Source organism: Nyctereutes procyonoides, unplaced genomic scaffold (genome assembly GCF_905146905.1).
Source record: "Nyctereutes procyonoides isolate TBG_1078 unplaced genomic scaffold, NYPRO_anot_genome, whole genome shotgun sequence".
NCBI lineage: Eukaryota > Metazoa > Chordata > Mammalia > Carnivora > Canidae > Nyctereutes > Nyctereutes procyonoides.
This window is the reverse complement of record NW_026575126.1, coordinates 20,149,342-20,167,899: the sequence shown is the minus strand read 5'-3', so window position 1 is coordinate 20,167,899 and position 18,558 is coordinate 20,149,342. Positions and strand designations below refer to the sequence as shown.

The following is an 18,558-nucleotide window of genomic DNA, read 5'->3' as shown; positions in this document are numbered from 1 at the left end:
CTAATGTAGTTTTACATAGGAAGAAAAGTCAAGTTGTCTATTTATAGTGAGACCAGAATAGGGATAGGAAATTAGCAAAATGGGATTTAGAAAAGATTTACAGACTGCTAGGTAATAGAAAATTAAGCATAAGACCCAATTTTAATGAAAATGATTGATTATTTCTGTAGGCTTATAAAAATAGTATTCTTATCTAATTTAGAATATAGATATTAGTGTTTTGTCTAAAGGAAAGGAGCTACACCAAAGTTTCCATGAGTCTACAAAACAGCATCAATTTTTTTGGTAATGAATATGGTTACTTTAATCATATTCCCTAAAGAATCATAATTGATCTTTAGATTAGAATGGTTTGTTTCTCTTAGTTGCCATATTTTATAAATAATTATTTTTTTATTTTTTAGTTTTGTTTCATCACATGGGAAGCCAGATACTTATTTATCAAATTCTCCTGTATTCGAGTTTGATACATCCTCCCTGACGAAATTACCTCAACAAGCTGGAAATACAACTATTGTAAGACGCACCTAATTGTTTTTCTTTTAAACTCTGACTGAATTGCTAAACTTTCAATGATTGGCTTTTTTTCTGTTAACCTCAAATTATAGGTCCATTCACAAGAAAGAAAACAACAAAATCTGTCACCAGAGATTGAAAAGCTATGCTTTACTCACTCTAAAAAAATACCAAATTCTTCACATTTCGTTAAGAAAGTGGATTTCTTTATTAGAAACAATGAATGTAAAGAGGAAATTGATTTCAGGTAAGAATTCTTTAAAGACATTTCAAGACTATGCCAATAAAAACTTTCTATGAAGAAATTCAGGGGTGCCTGGCAGTCGGTTGTGTCTGCCTTTGACTCAAGTCATGATACAGGGTCCTAGGATAGAGCCCTGCATCAAGGTCTCTGCACAGCGGAGAGCCTGCTTCTCCCTCTCCCTCTGGTGCTCTTCCTGCTTGTGTGTTCTCTCTCTGTCAAATAAAATCTAAAAAAAAAAAAAAAGAAGAAGAAAAAAATTTAACATTATTTTTTTCTTGGTTTATTTTATTTTGTTTTATTTTATTTTATTTATTTTATCCTGGAGAAAGAGAGAGAGAGGAAGAGCAAAGAGCAAAGATAGAGGAAGAGAGAGAATCTCAAGCAGGCTCCACACCCAACTCAGAGCCCAATATGGGGCTCCATCTTATGACCCTAAGATCATGACCTAAGTTGAAATCAAGAGTCCAATGCTTAACTGACTGAGCCACCCAGATGCCCCTTTCCTTGGTTTATTTTAAAGAATAGAACCTAAACATTTTATTTACTGAAAAACATTAAATATTTAGACCCCTCATGACCTGAACTCCTTAAGATATTCATAATATTAATATCTCAATTTTTGAGAACGTATGTTTAATACTTTTAGTTAAAACATTTTGTTTTAGTAAACTTTATTTCACTGATTTGAATATAACATGTTGATAATATAAAGTGGAAAATCACTTAAATCCCAATCAGATTGGCTAATTTTGCAGAAGTTCAAGTTGTATTTTAGCCAATCAATTCTCTCACGGTTCTACAGTTTCAATGAAAAATCAGATTAAGTTTGATCAGTTCCCCCTAAGCTGGTCACTTCTGTGGGTAAGTAGCAGTTTCTCTTACCCTCTTGAATAGTCAAAGTTTATAGACTTGTTCATACACTGATTAAATGATATCACTTTTTAAAAACCTTAAGGAAATACCTAAGAGACTTGATCTCTACTTCTCATAATTTATGAAGTCTGATTTTCCCCCACAGACTTCTTCCTAGGTTATGCATATTGAGGTTTATTTGACACATTAATCTGTCAGCAATCTATATATATTTCTATACTTTCTTCTCCCTGCCCTCCAGTAGGTATCATCCTGATGATGAAGCTGATGAAATGAAGTCTTTCCTGGGAATATTTGATGACATTTTCTAAAACAAAACAAAAAAAATCTTATATTAATAAGGCAAGATATAAAGACACCCAATTACAAAGCATGCATTTTATTTTTTTAAGTAGTCACAATTGCTCAAATTTTTTTTCTCTTGGGTTTGATCAGTTTTATTGACTTATTTGCACCACATTTTTGGACTGATTTGTTTTCCTTTTGTAACTTCATGAAAAGCACTTTTACAGTGGGTTTGTTTCAGTAAGCTGAAAATTAAGTTGCACTTAGATATTATTTGGTTATTAAATGTATCTTGATTGGATTTTGACAGGAAAGAATTAAAATTTTATTTTTATATTTTCTTAAGAAAGATATTCTTTGAAAGCAAAATAATGCTAAGTCATGGAATCAATTTGTTGTATGGATAACTCACCAACATTGTTTTGTTTTGCTAAAGATTTTTATGAGTCCAGTGGCTGGCTGAACCTATTGTTATATGACTTCAAACAATAATAAATAAAATGTTAATCAATATAGATTATTGTTTTCCTTTGGCTTGTTTTCCAGTATGGTGAATTCTAAAACCTTGTTACATTGACTTTTGCTATGGCAAACACTATTTCATGTTATTTTCCCATGAATTTTTTCTCAAATTTATTGATAAGTAGAAGTATAAGCAGTGTTTATTATTTAATTTATTTATAAATGAGAAGTCAAAGCCCACTTAAAAAATTTTAGGAATTTTTTTTTAAGCATAAAAGCCTTAGAGGCAAGAGAAGAAAAGAAACTTCCAGATGAAATTGTTGTTGTTGTTGTCACTGGTAAACAGTTATGAGGCATCATATATATTAAGAATAGAGAAAAAGCTTAAAACTAAGAAGCTATATTATGTATTGAAAAATAAGGGCAACCAGTTCCTTTATTTTAGTCATCTTTACCTTTGGCATGTTTCTGTATCTGAATCAATCATGCTACAACCTTTAAAGGTTATTAAACACCATTAAAATGAAAAATTGGTGCACTACAATCTGCTCATCTTGCATACATAGATTTGACACTAAAGAAATAGCAATTTAATTCAAGAAGACTTATTATGATCTGCTAAGCAAAAGCACCGTGCTTGGTACTGCAAAGGAGGCAAATGATAAAAACAGTGGAGTTTTTTGTTCTCGTGGATCCTACTTTACATTCTGGTACAGAAACTAAGACATATAATAATGCAATAATAAAATGTAAAATACATTAGAGAAGTGGTTTTCAAGCTTCAGGATGCATTGCAGTCATCTAGTAGGCTAGTTTGAAAACAGATTGCTGGGCACCATACCCAGAGTTTCTGACTCAGTAGGTCTAAGGTGTGGCCTGAGAATGTGCATTTCTAACAGATGCCCAAATAACACTGATGTTGCTGTCCAGGGATCACACCTTGAGAATCACTGCAATAGAGGTTTGAAGAGCTTTGAGAGTTCATAAGAGAGAGAACACAATCCTGACCATGGACTTAGGGAACCCTTTATAGAGAAGTTAAAATTTGAGCTGAGACTTGAAAGATGAATACAATTTTGATGAACAAACATATGAAAGGACATTCTAGCAGAGACCAGCTTGAGCAAAGCTCCAAGGGAGGAAAGTATCTTTTTGAGGAATAATGAATAGATAATTTTAAACATGGGTTAATGTTGTAGGTGTCTCTGTGTTGTGTGTATTTTAAGATTTTATTTATTTGAGAGAGACAGCACAACCAGGAGGACAGGGAAAGGCAAAGGGAGAGGGAGAAGCAGATTCCTCTCTAAGCAGGGAGCCTGACATGGAGTTTGATCAAGGACCCTGAGATCAGGACCTGAGCTAAAAGCAGACACTTAACCAACTGAGCTACCCAGGTATCCCTGTAGGAGATATTTGAAATGTACCTTAAAGCCAGACTGTGGAGGACGTTAGATGCTAAAAACCTAAGCTTTACTCAGCAGTCAGATGTTTCCCAAACTTGCCTGATCATAAGAAACATGGATAATATATTAAATATAAAAATTTCTAGACCTTACCTAAGGGCTACTGATTCAGAATTGCCAAGTGGAGGGGCGTTATAACAAGATTCCCAGTTACTCTTTATTATCAGGCCAGTTTTGGAAACATATGATATGGTTAAGTTCATTTCCTAAGTAATCAAAACAAATGGCAAATTAACATAGACATGCCTTATTTTGTGCAAGTGTTTACCTGGAAAATTAGATGTAGTAGTCCTTAAGAAGTGGACTAACCACTTAAAGGAGTCCAGTCACTGGATATTCTTACCATAAGTGAATAACCCTACAGTTTTCCATTTTGTAACCCGTTTCTAATATATAATAAACCATATAACAAATCTTTGTTGGGTTCAATTTTTCAATTTTTTTTTCAGTCAAAAAAGTACTTAATAGACTGTATTTTTCCCACCTCTAATGTAGCATATAGGCACCTACCTCACAGGTATGGAGTGAGAATGAGTAAGCCACTGCATAGGAAGCTCTTAGTTTAGGGACTGATGCATAATATGTGCTCAAAAATGGTAGTTGTACTAAAAAACCCTCTCCTTAGCAGTACTATAACTGATCAGAGGGGTGAAATAATACAATACAGAGCGTCTCCAACTTAACAGTTGATTTCAACTTTGTGATAGTATGAAAATGATATGCATTCAGTGGAAAGAAACCATATTTCGATTGTGAGTTTTTACCTTACTCAAGCCAGTGATCTGCATAGGATACTCTGTTGCCATGTTTATTTTTCAGTCCAAGGAGGTAATGTTTATTCTTCAGTCCAAGGAGGTAATTCACAGTCAGCTGTTAGAGAAACAGAAAATAGCAGAAGAAAAAATTAAAGAACTAGAACAGAAAAAATCCTACCTGGAGCGGAGTGTGAAGGAAGCTGAGGACAACATCCGGGAGATGCTGATGGCACAAAGGGCACAGTAAGGAAATCTCCAGCCGAAGCTTCCTGCCCCCTCCCATTCCTGGCAAGGACAGGTGGGGGGCCCACGTGGAGAAACTTCTCTTCTGCCCGGGTGGACTTTTTATTTGGATGATCTCATAACCCTGTGTTTTCTACTTCACCATGATACCCTTTCAGACCCCAGTTCTGTATTTTTTATCCTGGCTCTGTCTGCCACCCCTGTCCAGAACACTTTTCTCACTGGGGGTGAGTCACAAACTCTCAGGAGAGGGAGATGGGAGCCATACAGATAGGGGAGCTCTGCCCAAGCCTATGAACTAGTTATGCTCCTTAGATCAATAAAAGGCATGTGTTCCCCCCCCCCGCCAAAAAAAAAATACTTATGTCAGCCACAGGACCATGAAGATAGACAACCTATACACTGACAACATTCTGTACCCATACAGCCAATCTGTTTTTTACTTTCAGTACAGTATTCAATAAAGTACATGAAATATTCAACACTTTATTATAAAATAGGCTTTGTGTGAGATGATTTTGCCCAACTATAGGATAATGTAATTGTTTTGAGCATGTTTAAGGTAGGCTAGTCTAAACTATGATGTTCAGTAGGTTGAGTGTATTAAATACATTTTTGGCTTAACGATATTTTCAACTTACATTAGGTTTATTAAGATATAACCTCATCATAAGCGTAAGTCAAGGAAAATGTTTCCTTGCAAATCACATTTGAATTATTACTGCAATTCAAGTTGCATAGGACTTGACAAATGAACTCTCTGACTTTCCATATATATATCATCCATAGAAACATTTTCTTTTAGACCTCCCTCCTACATATACTTCCTCATGCTTTCAGATAGATTCCTCTATCTCTGTCCCCTGTTCAAAAGCACTCTTAGTTGTTTTATGGTAGAGCATATAAATCTATTTTAATATTACCTTAGGTAAAATATAATTAGAAAATAAATCTTTTGCAAATTGTGTTATAATGCATTCTAAAGCCAAATAGAAATGATTGCTGAATTATTCACTCTTTTAGGTTTTAGCACAGTTGGATCCTTAGTAGAGTCACACAAAGTATCTCTTTTTATCATGACCCCATTTCTAGAAAACACCCTTATCAAGGACAATAGGGAACCACTCCTTGAGGACGTGTAGCCTAGGGCTTACAAAGCTAATACTTAACTGTGACATCTTAGATCATACCAGGTGTCTATATTTAAGAACATCTACTTTTGTGGGAATAGAGAAGACACCAGTGAGGAGAAAGTTAGGGCAAAGAGAAGTAAACCAAACTAAGCTTAGAATTAAGTAAGTAAGCTAAGAATATCATTGTGGATTTTGGTTAGTAGAACAAATAAAACAAAAGGAAGGAAAACCTGGCTCTTTTTGTCTTCTAGCTTGTCAATTCCTGGCTGCTGCTACTTCCAGGCCTTGCCCCTCAGTATCAGATCCAAAGACCGGTAATAGAAGAAACTCCTTGGAGCTGGTGTTAGAAGTTCTCAGGCCTCACTCCAGACCTTCTGAGTCATAATCTGCATTTTGACAAGGTCCCTGTCTGCATTACATGTATGTTAAACTGTGAGAAGCACTTTTTTAAGGTAGAAAGGAAAGGAGGCAATACCAGGATTTTTAAGAGAATCCATTCCAGAAGACAAGTATAAGAGTAATGATGATTACTTGATTTTCTGCACATATATTTCCTATTTTAAATGTAATATGGTGATATCGCTCTTCTTTAATTGCCTTTCAGTATAGGTTGTTTTCCTCACCAACTGTGTAAATTATCTTTATAATTCCCATGCATCAACTGGGTGTTTTTTTATGTAGCTTGAGAGGCATTTAGATGCTCTATTGAGTTTTGTTTTAATTAACATAATAAAAGCCGATAATTCAAAAGAGCAATCTTTGTCTTGCTTATTTTCACATTTCAATTCGGAAACCTTTCCCTAAACTAACATATACCTTAAAACTCCCTACATACTTCAGCAAAACAGAGTGAAACAAAACAAAACAAAACAAAATAGTATTCTGAAAGATTTAGAAAAATGTGCATAAACCTGCACTCACGTATGTTGTAACTATAATTTTTTTTAAATCAAAAAAGGAATGAAAATCCAGCCAACATTGCATTTTACCCCCTGAGGGATATCCTTTTGACAGTAGGTGGCTTCAATCTTTTAGAAAGTAGAAACATGATAAAGTCACCATTTTGGGTTTTATTTGCCTGTTTCTGTATTAATCAGTTTGGAAATGTAAATCTTTTACCCTTTACAACTTAAAATTTTTTTTTAAATCTAAACCAGTTTTACTACAGTGTTTTTTTTTATGTCAAGTTTATTAAAACTTTAGCAGTACAAATTATTCAGGTTGCAAGTTATCTAAAGATCAACCAGGTGAAGTTCACATTAAAAAAAAGAGGGCAGTCCCTGGCCCGAGCCTGAGCCCTGGCCTCCCGAGTCGCCCTCCGGCCCTCCCTCCGAGCAGCATGAGCTTCACCGCCCGCTCCACCTTCTCCTCCAACTACCGGTCCCTGGGCTCCGTGCAGGCGCCCAGCCACCGGGTCCGGCCCATCAGCAGCAGCGCGGCCAGCGTCTATGCAGGCGCAGGGGTCTCGGGCTCCCGGATCTCCGTATCCCGCTCCACCAGCTTCCGGGGCGGCTGGGGGTCCGGGGGCTTGGCCGCGGGGATGGCCGGGGGTCTGGCGGGCATAGGGGGCATCCAGGGCGAGAAGGAGACCATGCAGGACCTGAATGACCACCTGGCCTCCTACCTGGAGAAGGTGAGGAGCCTGGAGGCTGATAATCAGAGACTGGAGATGAAAATCCGGGAACACCTGGAGAAGAAGGGCCCCCAGGTCAGAGACTGGGGGCATTACTTCAAGACCGTCGAGGACCTGAGGGCTCAGATCTTTGCAAGTGCTGTGGACAATGCCCGCATCGTTCTGCAGATTGACAATGCCCGGCTCGCTGCTGACGACTTCTGCGTCAAGTATGAGACGGAGCTGGCCATGCGCCAGTCCGTGGAGAGCGACATCCATGGGCTCCGCAAGGTCATTGATGACACCAATGTCACTCGGCTGCAGCTAGAGACAGAGATCGAGGCTCTCAAGGAGGAGCTGCTCTTCATGAAGAAGAACCACGAGGAGGAAGTAAAGGGTCTACAAAACCAAATCGCCAACTCTGGGTTGACGGTGGAGTTGGATGCCCCCAAATCTCAGGACCTCAGCAAGATCATGGCAGATATCCGGGCCCAGTATGACCAGCTGGCTCAGAAGAACCGGGAGGAGCTGGACAAGTATTGGTCTCAGCAGATCGAGGAGAGCACCACAGTGGTCACCACACAGACCGCTGAGATCGGAGAAGCTGAGATGACCCTCACGGAGCTGAGACGTACCGCCCAGTCCTTGGAGATCAACCTGGACTCCATGAGAAACCTGAAGGCCAGCTTGGAGAACAGCCTGAGGGAGGTCGAGACCCGCTACGCGATGCAGATGGAGCAGCTCAACGGGGTCCTGCTGCACCTGGAGTCAGAGCTGTCCCAGACCCGGGCAGAGGGGCAGCGCCAGGCCCAGGAGTACGAGGCCCTGCTGAACGTCAAGGTCAAGCTGGAGGCTGAGATTGCTACCTACCGTCGCCTGTTGGAAGACGGGGAGGACTTCAGTCTTACTGACGCCCTGGACAGCAGCAACTCCTTGCAGACCATCCAGAAGACCACCACCCGCAAGATCGTGGACGGCAAGGTGGTGTCTGAGACCAACGACACCAAAATTCTGAGGCATTGAGGCAGCAAAACAGGGTACCCTTTGAGGAGCAGGAGGCCAATAAAAGGTTCAGAGGTAAAAAAATAAATAAATAAAAATAAAAATAAAAAAATAAAAATAAAAATAAAAAAAAGAGGGCAAACAAAACAACCCAAAAACAATGAAAAGAGGAAAACAACATAAAGGAGTTTCATTAGTAAGTCTCTACAACTTAAAGACAAAATAGAAATGAACTTTCCACAGCTCACTCATCTACTTTTGTCTTCATTTACTTGTTCTTAGCTGGACTCATAATCAATTTTGTTTTTATGACCATACTTTAAAATTTTTGTCATGTACATGGTCATTTTCTTGACCCTTTGATTTTTGGTTTTCCTTTTCCACTGTGGACTTCTCATGCTCCTTATTTCTCAATGTGGAGTACTTTAATTCATTGTCCTACTTTGTTTTCATTTTGAGAATGGACTTTGAACTCTATCAGCCTTTCCCCCTATTATTATTTGAACTCTTATGATTATTTTTTTATGATTATACTTTTAATAGTATATTCTTTTCTGACCTTCAGAATTTCCTTTCCAGAGTGAACTTTAATGGTTTCTTTGTTTTTCGTTGTTTCTGCTTTGACTTTCTTCTGTCTCTGATCTTTGTGAATCTCTCCTCCTTCCCCTCCTATCTTTATTTCTTGATGTTGCTCTTCTCTGTCTGCTTTCTGGCCTTCCCCTCTTTACTCCTCTTCTTTGTATCTGTGGTACTCCTTGCTTCTACTGCCAGTTCTGTCATGGCTTCTGGATCGTATCCTTCTGCTCCTGCCCCTAATTCTGCTTCTTTCTCTTGTTCTACCATTATAACTGCCTTTTTTTTTTTTTTGGATACTTTATTTTTTAGTTTCACCCCATATACCACTTTTCCTTCTGAGAACCACAAGCACTTTAAGAATCTGCATAAATATTTCTTATAGGATCCCTTTGATGTTGGGGTCAGATAAAAGAATCTTACTCTATGGGTGACAAAATTAAGGTGATTCTCCAGGTCACATGTTTCTTAAACTATTAGGAAGTGCAATCTGGTTTACAAGTGTTTTTGCAGCTGGCAGAATTAATTTTTGTTGAAAAAATGGGACCATTTTATTGTATTGTTTCAACCTCCTCTCAACTGTGGAAAAAGAAGAGACAAGAAGCTCTTTTTTTTTTCCTTTTCAGAATCTTGCTGGGCACCTTATCTCCTATGTATTTGTCTGTGGGCTCAATGCCTTCTTGATGAGAGTGAGGTACTGGGATGGGGACTGAGGCTACAGGATGAGTAAGGACAGGACCATTGTAACTGCCTTTGGTTGTATCACATTCCTTTCTACACTATGCATCTATCCTTTCCCTTACTTTTCCTTACTTTTATTATCATATTCATTGCTCTTTGATTTTTATTAAACTTCTCTTTAATTTTGCCCCTTTCTTGATCTTTTCCTTTAGACTCAAACTTTTTCTTTAGCATTCTTATGTTCTCTTTCTTTACTCCTTGATCCCTATTTTCTTTTATTTCCATTATGCTTTGTATTATTATATATTATATGCTTTGTTTTTATTATATTTATCATCTTTTTTTCTGAATTTCTTCTAATGTCTTTCTCTTTGCTGTTAGGTTTATGATCTTTAGCTTTCTTTTCCTCTTCATTTTTTCTGTTTGGACTCTTGGACATATGCCTATGATCGGTTCTGTTTTTCTCCTTTACTCTAGCTGGATTTCTTTGATTTTCTTTTGTTTCAGTTTCTTTTGTGTAACTCAATCTTAAACTCCTTTGATTCATCTTTCACCACTGGATACCCTCATTCTTTGGGCTTTCTGAATCTCATGCCTCCAGTGTGAAGCAGTTTCATTACATCTGAAATGATCCCTTGATCTGGATCTGGGGGGAGTTAGATAATCCTTGATCCTATTCCTTTAATTTCTTTGCTAGACCTAGTAACTGAAAGTCTCCTCTGATATGAAGCAGGCTGGAAGTTAGTTATCTCTGTGTGTATGTGTGTTTCCTTTCTTTGTCATCAGCTTTGGGAACACTTTTTCTAATTAGGAATCTATCTTCAGGTATAGAAGGAAATTCTTCTGGATGGACAGTACTCTAGTGTTATGCTTTAAGATTTTTTTCAGCTACACTTTTCTAAGATTTTATTTATTTATTCATGAGAGACACAGAGAGAGAGGCGGAGACATAGGCAGAGGGAGAAGCAGGCTCCATGCAGGGAGCCTGATGCAGAACATAATCCCAGGACCCCAGGATCATGACCTGAGTCAAAGGCAGACGCTCAACCACTGAGCCACCCATGGGTTCCTCAGCCTCACTTTCACTAGATGTGTTTTTCTTTCTAGTGTGTGTGTATGTGGGGGGGGGGCGGTACTTTTTCCTACGTTTCTTTTTAAAATTTCTCTTGAGAAGCACTTTCAGAATCAGAATAGGACTGAGAATCTCTTGAGCTGTATGTGTCACTGGATGAGGAGGAGGGAGAGCATTTATGCCTTTTCTTTCTTAGTTTGGGAATTAGCTCTCCACAACTATCTAACTTGTTTAGAATACTTGTTTTGTTTACTTGCCCAAAAACAACATGATACCCATCTAAATGAGAAGTTGGTTTTCTGGTTATGAAGAACTATGAACCTTTTGTATCCTTCCCCTTGTCACTGATAAGAGAGATTCTCTGTTGTGCTTAACAGAGAAACTCTCATCTTTAAAATATTTTCTGTTAATAGATTCCCCTTCTTCAATTTCTTCACTGAAGTCACCATCTGAACCATAAAATCTTTGACAATGCTGCAAAACTGAAAACTCTTATAGTATAATGGCTTCTGAGTTACTTTCCCTGACCCCTTTTCACCTGTAAAAGACAATAAAAGTTATCTGTGTTTGGGAGAACATCAGAAAAAATTCAAAGACAGCTCTTCCAGCAGGTTGATTGAAAATGGCAATGTCAAAACAAACTCGCAAAACATTGAGGATGCTGAATCTTTGTTCCAATGGCTCCAATACTTCAATCTTTAAATAGAGAACAATCAAGAACAAGTTGATTCAATCAAGGGCAACTGATCCAATCCTTTCACTCCTGCACTGGTAGGTACACTCTTTTTTTCTTGGTGTACTGTCCTTTAAAGCACTTCAAGTCTATAGCTGCCCAGAAAAGGCAATGAAGCCCACTACTACAGTCATATTTACTGACTAAAGCACTACAAAAGTTTTATTTTACTTTTAAAATTAATTTTTTCTTTCCATTGTTATCTGATACATTTTTAAATAAGAGAAATAATTGAATGGTACAATAAAAAAAACCCTTAGATTCTAGTTCAAAATTTCAACTTACAGGACTAGAAAAGAGCCCACCAAAATACTAAATTACTTGCCCATTGTTTCTCAGCTAGTCCTGAACTGAACCCAGATTGGCACCATACTTTTCCTACTTTAATTCTTAATATTAAGGGTTATAGCTTATGCTCATTTTTGTAAACTTTTTATCTTTCATAATAAATGTAAAACGTACTTCTCTCTTCTTTCTTAAATGTATTAAGAAATTCTTTTCTAGCTATAAACCAAAATAGTTCAATTCTAAGCACAATTTTAGCCATAGCTGTTGCTGTACTTACAGTTTTGAAATATTGCCTACATATGTAATATAGTATTAGAATGGTCTTGCTATACATGCATTACTATGTGAAAATGACCAGATATCTTACTATTCTTTTATTGAATATTGTGACTGAACAGCTGTTTTATACTACCTCTTATATCATGAGCTAGTCTTAGAAAGATGAACATGAGCAGGTAATGTTTCAAGGGACCCATGGATGATCCAGGTAACAATGATCAAAAAGCAACAAAAATATAGGTCTTTTAAGTTATCAAGGTTTTTTTCTGGTTGTTGTTGTTATTGTTGTTTAAAGTAGGCTCCATGCCCAGTGTAGAGAACAATGCAGGCTTGAACTCATGATCCTGAGATCAAGACCTGAGCTGAAATCAAGAATTAGATGTTTAACTGACTGAGCCACCCCAGAGCCCCAAGGTTTTTAAAAAATTAATATCACTATCAAATTATATCATCCGCAACATTTTCTGGACTCTACATAAGATTTATAGTGTCTGGACTTCTTAAGGAGGTAACATGCATAGTCAAATTCATGAAAAGGAAAGCTATACATTCTTTTGGACAGTGAATTATTAAAAGAGCAAAGTTAGGGGTTGGGGTAAATTTGGAGAGGAGCAAAAGGTCATGGAGGGAACAGATTGACAGATTCTGGAAGGAGAAAACAAAGGGATTAAGGGACTAAAGAAATGAGTCATCTGCATCTGGTAAATTGGAGTTATGATCATTTACATGCATATATCTAATTAATATTTACAATTTGGGCTGAAAGGAAATTATAAAATCAAGCACTTATCAACAGTACAAAGTAACCCATGTTTCTAACTAAAGAAAAGTATTTTAGTTGGAAGACTTATTCATTATGGAAAGTTAAAGTATTTAAAATATAGTTTTAGATGGAAATGATAAAACATACATTTCTCCCTACTTTGATGTATTTTTGAGATGTTAACCCTGTTGTTGGTTGTTTTTATTTTGTTTTGTTTTTCTTTTTTTCCTGTTCCCTCCTTCATTGAAACAGCTAGATTATAAAGTAGATGTTCCTCAGGGAAGGGTTTTCAAATCCTTGATATTTAACATCTCAAATCTAAGATCCAGACTTGAGACAAAAGAATTGGAAAAATATCTTATGGATTAAAACCTGTTTTTCCTGTCCTCGAGGCTGAAGATTCGCTAGACTTGGGGAAAAGGAGAGAGGTCAGAGGAAAAGAAAAGAGCTCAGATGCTGGGTACCTGAGAAAAGACGTGGGCTCACCTTTCTTTTAGATTTTTTTCTAAAGTCTAAAGAAGTCTAATTTCCTAATATTATTAGTAAGAACTAACATCTTCAGATTCAATATGATCTATCAAAAACCTTACAACATACTAATCTCAGCTGGTATAGGAACTCAGATCTGCCTAACCAACTGAGCCACCCAGGCCCCACCAATTGTACAAATTTTAAGCATGTATTTCACATGAGTGACTCTGCCAGTGTGTGGAAACCGGTAATCAAGTTTATAAATTATGTCATGGGACACATGGGTGGCTCACTCAGTTAGGCCTCCAACTCTTAATTTCCGCTGTGGTCGTGATCTCAGGGTCCTGAGATAGAGCCCCTGGTCAGGCTCCATGCTCAGTGGGGAGTCTGCTGGAGATTCTTTCCCTCTGCCCTGCCTCTGGCTCACACACTCCCTCTCTCTATATATAAAATAATAAATAAATAAAAATCTTAAAAAAAAAAGAAAGAAACTCCGATCTGAATCTCAGTTGTCAGGTAAATGTGCAGATTGTAAACACACTGCCTTAAAAAAAAATTCTACTACTAGTACTAGCTAATATTACTGAATTTGTACTATATGCTGGACCTTGCTCTAAGCCCTATGGATGGCATATTTAATCCTTTCAATAGTCCTCTGAGGTAAATACTCTCATTATGTATATATATTTTTACACAAGGAAGCTAAATAAATTGCCAAACATTTAAAGCTTGAACTTTATGTGATTTGAGAACCCTTTACATAATCATTATGCCATTCTGTCTAGAATGAAATACTAAAATACGGCATCTTTAAGGTTACATCAAATCATCAAAATCCAGGTTTCCCCCTAATCTGTAGAGATTTTTTGTTGGACAATTTCAGGCAAATTCAAGAGGGCTGTTAGCCAAGACCCATCCTCCAGTCTCTGTCTCCAGTTTAACTCTAGTTTCCAGAGAAGCAAGTCTACTATGACTTGTTTCCATAGAGCATCTGATCATTGTGTGAGGCCTTTCCCCTGTGCAGGTCACCTATCAACGTGAGTAGACATCTATTCTTCCCATTTGGCTTTGCAACTTCAAGTCACTATTTTGTTTTTTAGTTTCCACACTTAAGCTTTTGTACTTTAATCTACTTTTCTGACCTGCCTCCCCTAAATGCTATTATTTTCCCTAGATTGATGACTTTATTCTGAAATCCAATATTTTGGAAAGAGAGAGAGAGAGAAAAAGAAAGAGGAAAAAAAGAACGCCCTGCTTTTAAGAGAATCCTCTTAATAAGGGCAGTTTGGGTTTGTCTGTCCATGCTGGGTTATAAAGCTTCTCTGCTGCTATCAGTGAAAACTGGCCTAAATAAGAAAGAGAAGAAACAGTGTTTCGTGACCTTTTCTGAGATCACAATACTCCAGTCATATCGCTGGAATATGACTCTCATCTTGCTATTTTTTCCCCATAATATTACAGTTATATGTGGTTTCTTTTCACACCTCTCATCTAGGAATATATTGTTTTGAAGAAAAGTTTGAAAGTTAAACACAAACCTTTACTGAGAGTATTTGATATCTATCTTATAAAAAAAATGACTGAATAAAGTTAGCCTTGAAGTTCTATTTTTATCCTTAAATTAAAGTTTAAAGAAAGAAAAGGGATTAGCAGTTATTATTAGATTTTTATGTTAAAAATTATGAACTTTCAATATATAAATTTCAGGTTTTTCCCAATAGGCTTTATTACTTCTTCTGATTGTCTTTTCATTTTCCTGTGCTGTCCATCAACCAACTATTTCCTATCCTTTTGGGATTTTCCTCAATTTCTGTTTGCATTACAATGTCATATTTCTTTTATTTTAAATGATTTTAATTTCATTTTTAATATATAGTGAGAACACACTGTAATAAGTTCATTTCACTACTTTTCAGTTGCAAAATAATTTTTTGCCTCCTAAAATAATTTAAGCATTTCAGAGACTTCAAAGAAAGATTCTCTTTTCTCTTCAAATTTTCTACATTTATAGAAAAGAGATCCATGTGTCCAAGCACTTTTATAAAGAAGTGTTTAGTAAAATAGAATCACCAGTTTAAAAAGTATTTCTCCTTTGGAATATTTCTGTGGCAAAATTATGTAAAGCAATTTATAGCTTCATGCTCTTATGTTAGAAGAAAGATTGTTTTCTTTCTTCACCATAAAAAGAGCTTTACTAGATTTTTTTCTGATTATGAAAGCACATGCTTATTTACAATAGCTATATTATCAAAGTAATTCAACAGTTACATGCAGCAAACTTGTACATGTGGCAACATAGATCTAAAACACAGTATGAAGTGGGAAATGTAAGACACAGAATGTGATACCATCTAAGTAAAGTTAAATTTTGTAAGACTGCAAACAAACTAGAAGATTTACATCAAATGCATTAACATAGTTGTCAGTGGGGGTGGTTTCAGTGATCTAAGTAGGAAATAGGATTAAAAGATAGCAAAAGAAGAATTTTCAGGTAATACAGAAGTACAAAGATTTTAAAATCCCCCTCAATCCTACTACTTGGTAATAACCATAGTGCGTATTTTAGAGTGTAACCATCCAGATAACATACACACACATGCACACATGCATTTTAGAGTGGGGTTATAATCTGCTTTTTAATTTTATTTTCATTGAACAGTACAATATAAATGGATTGATATTTATCATTAATAATCATTGATTGATATAAATCAGTATGTGCATAGATCTGCACAACATATTTAATGACTACCCTATTGATGTATATTTAGGTTTTTCCAGTTTTTTTAATGACTAATGTTACAATTAACATTCTTATACATGTATCTTTATCTATTTGCTTTTGACTAGAAATGCACATTTAAATTATTGAAACAAATTGTCAAATTGCCTTCCAGAAATGCCATTTTTACATTACTAATATGAAAGTTTCTGATTTTCACAAGGTTTTAAATTTAAAACACTTGTATAACAGACCCCAGGGGTGCCTGGATGGTGCAGTCAGTTAGGCCTGTAACTCTTGGTTTTGTCTCAGGTCACAGTCTGAGAGGGTCATGTGATCAAGCCCCACATAGGGCTCTGCCTTCAGCAGAGTCAGCTTGGAGTTTCTCTCTCCCTCTACCTCTGCCACTCCACAGTCTCTCTCTTTCCCTCTCTCAAATGAATAAATAAATCTTTTTAAAACAGAAAACTAACAAACGAACAAAATTATCTCCATATTCCAGACCATCTAAATGTCCAGATCTCATTAATAGAATTAATTTACTCACAGAGTCCTTTCTGTTCAGTGGGAGGTCAAAGTCTACAAGCCCTATTAATGTCATTACACAGCAGACTATTTAGCACTACACAGCAGCCTTGGTCTGACCTGTATACATCAGGGACTGAGTGAACTACAGCAAGAGAAAACAGAAAGGATGCAACCAGAACTACCCCTCACTCCATTCACATGAATTTTCTTAAGTAGTACATCAACCTTTTTGCACTTCTACAGGCCTCAGAATCTTGAAGTTGAAAAAATTAAAGCTTTTAATTACTGATAGTGGGATCTGTGTTCTAACTAGTTGTGAGTTGTCTATTTTTCAACCTCATTCCTAAAGTGCCTCTTAATAATTTTTTAATGTTCTGACCTCATTGACAACAGTTGAATTAGTTTTCAAACATGGCCTCCAAATCAGACAACAATTCCAGCCAGTGGGGTGGGCAGAGCTGAGCTGTGGAGCCAAGCTGACTCTGTGCTTTGTCCAAACTCATTTGCTGGAGGGCCTTAGGGTAGTCACTAAACTTCTCTATCTCTATTTCCTAAGTATTATGCAGAGATAAAGATATCTACTGGACTCTAGTATCTAGAGCAAATATTTCAACAAATATTTGTTAGTTAACTCAAAGTAGCAATTAGCAATAATGAATGTGAAATGTTTGGTACCTAGAAAATACTCATTAAGTGGTAGCTATTGTCATAGTAAGATAAGATATGGGGATGATGTTGAAGGAGAGAAGCAGAAGGCAAAATATTTCAGGTAGTCTGGATCGCTGGTAAAGAGTCCAAGATTAGGAGCTAGGGCCAATATGAGTTTGAAAATGTGGAAATTAATATGGACAGTTTGGAAGAAGAGAGGGTTGCTTTGAATTAGCTCAGCATTCAGGGTTACCAACAGCCTGTCCAAAAGGAAACTACACATGTGGCTTTTAACAATGTATGAATGTAAATAATCAACTCATCAAGGTAAAGTCCTTAAGCTTTTTGTACCCAATACTGCTATACCCAAAGACATATCAAAGAAAGAATAGATAAATTCATGTTTTTTTAATGCTACTATGTGGCAGGAATTTAAGTTATAATCTCTTTTCAAGGCACATCTTTATTAAAAGGGAATTATTCAAAACCATCTGAATGGCAATTACTAAATTACTAATTAATAAAGGCTAATTGACCTAATTAATCTAATGTGGTTCAATGGCTCTATACTACCCAACGAACATTTTCAAATGAAAGGGGGGAAAAAGGAATTCCAAAAGGAATTTCTTAAAGTGAACATCCTTAAATTTAGTGAGTTTGATTTATTTCTTGCACACAGATATAATATTGCTGCATATTATATTGCTGGAGTGACTGAGCTGGGATAAAAAGAGATAGACTAATTCTCTGAGGATCCTGAGGAATATTCTGTTCATCACTCAGGGGAAGGCACTATATAAATTACATTATAACAATACTGCCTCTTTCTGATAACGTAGCACTGAAAGAATTCAACATGACAAGAAGTCAAATTTACTATCATACTGTTTTGATTCTCTTGGTGATGTGATAAAGTGCATGCTGATACCTGCTTTTTATTTGATTAACTTCAGCTTCTTTGAATGCCAACTTGTTCTATTTGAAGTACTGACTGCCAAATATAAACTGGGACTGATAATATCTGGGCCCTATGACTGAGAAAAGAATGCATAATACACACCTGTGGTAGGCAGAATAAGGCCCCCAAAGATATTCATGTTTTAATCTCCTATATTTGTGAATATGTCAAATTACATGGCAAAAGAGACTTTGCACATATGAAGTTAAGGATCTTGAGATGGGGAGAGTATCCTAGATCATCCAGGTGGGCCC

At 36.6% G+C, this 18,558-nt stretch overlaps 2 protein-coding genes and 1 pseudogene across 2 annotated transcripts in view; 2 read left to right on the top strand and 1 right to left on the bottom strand.

Annotated features, from left to right (window-relative positions):
- Positions 1 to 2,224, top strand: part of HFM1 (helicase for meiosis 1) — a 94,107-nt gene extending 91,883 nt beyond the window's left edge. The window contains exons 36-38 of the mRNA XM_055340597.1: positions 405 to 516; positions 609 to 763; positions 1,875 to 2,224. Coding sequence (XP_055196572.1) covers positions 405 to 516; positions 609 to 763; positions 1,875 to 1,944 — 337 coding nt within the window. The 3' untranslated portion in view covers positions 1,945 to 2,224. The remainder of the gene's footprint in view (positions 1 to 404; positions 517 to 608; positions 764 to 1,874) is intronic.
- Positions 2,225 to 7,260: 5,036 nt separating this feature from the next.
- Positions 7,261 to 8,654, top strand: LOC129519902 (keratin, type I cytoskeletal 18). Its single transcript, XM_055340726.1, has one exon. It carries the CDS (start codon positions 7,314 to 7,316, stop codon positions 8,607 to 8,609), a length of 1,296 nt encoding a protein of 431 aa, XP_055196701.1. The 5' UTR covers positions 7,261 to 7,313; the 3' UTR covers positions 8,610 to 8,654.
- A 240-nt stretch (positions 8,655 to 8,894) lies between these two features.
- The window catches only part of LOC129519789 (peptidyl-prolyl cis-trans isomerase G-like), a 44,310-nt pseudogene continuing 34,646 nt past the window's right edge, over positions 8,895 to 18,558 (bottom strand).

Bases quoted from the DNA above. Each gene is read 5' to 3' on its own strand.
- LOC129519902 (XM_055340726.1), top strand. From the start codon at position 7,314: ATGAGCTTCACCGCCCGCTCCACCTTCTCCTCCAACTACCGGTCCCTG.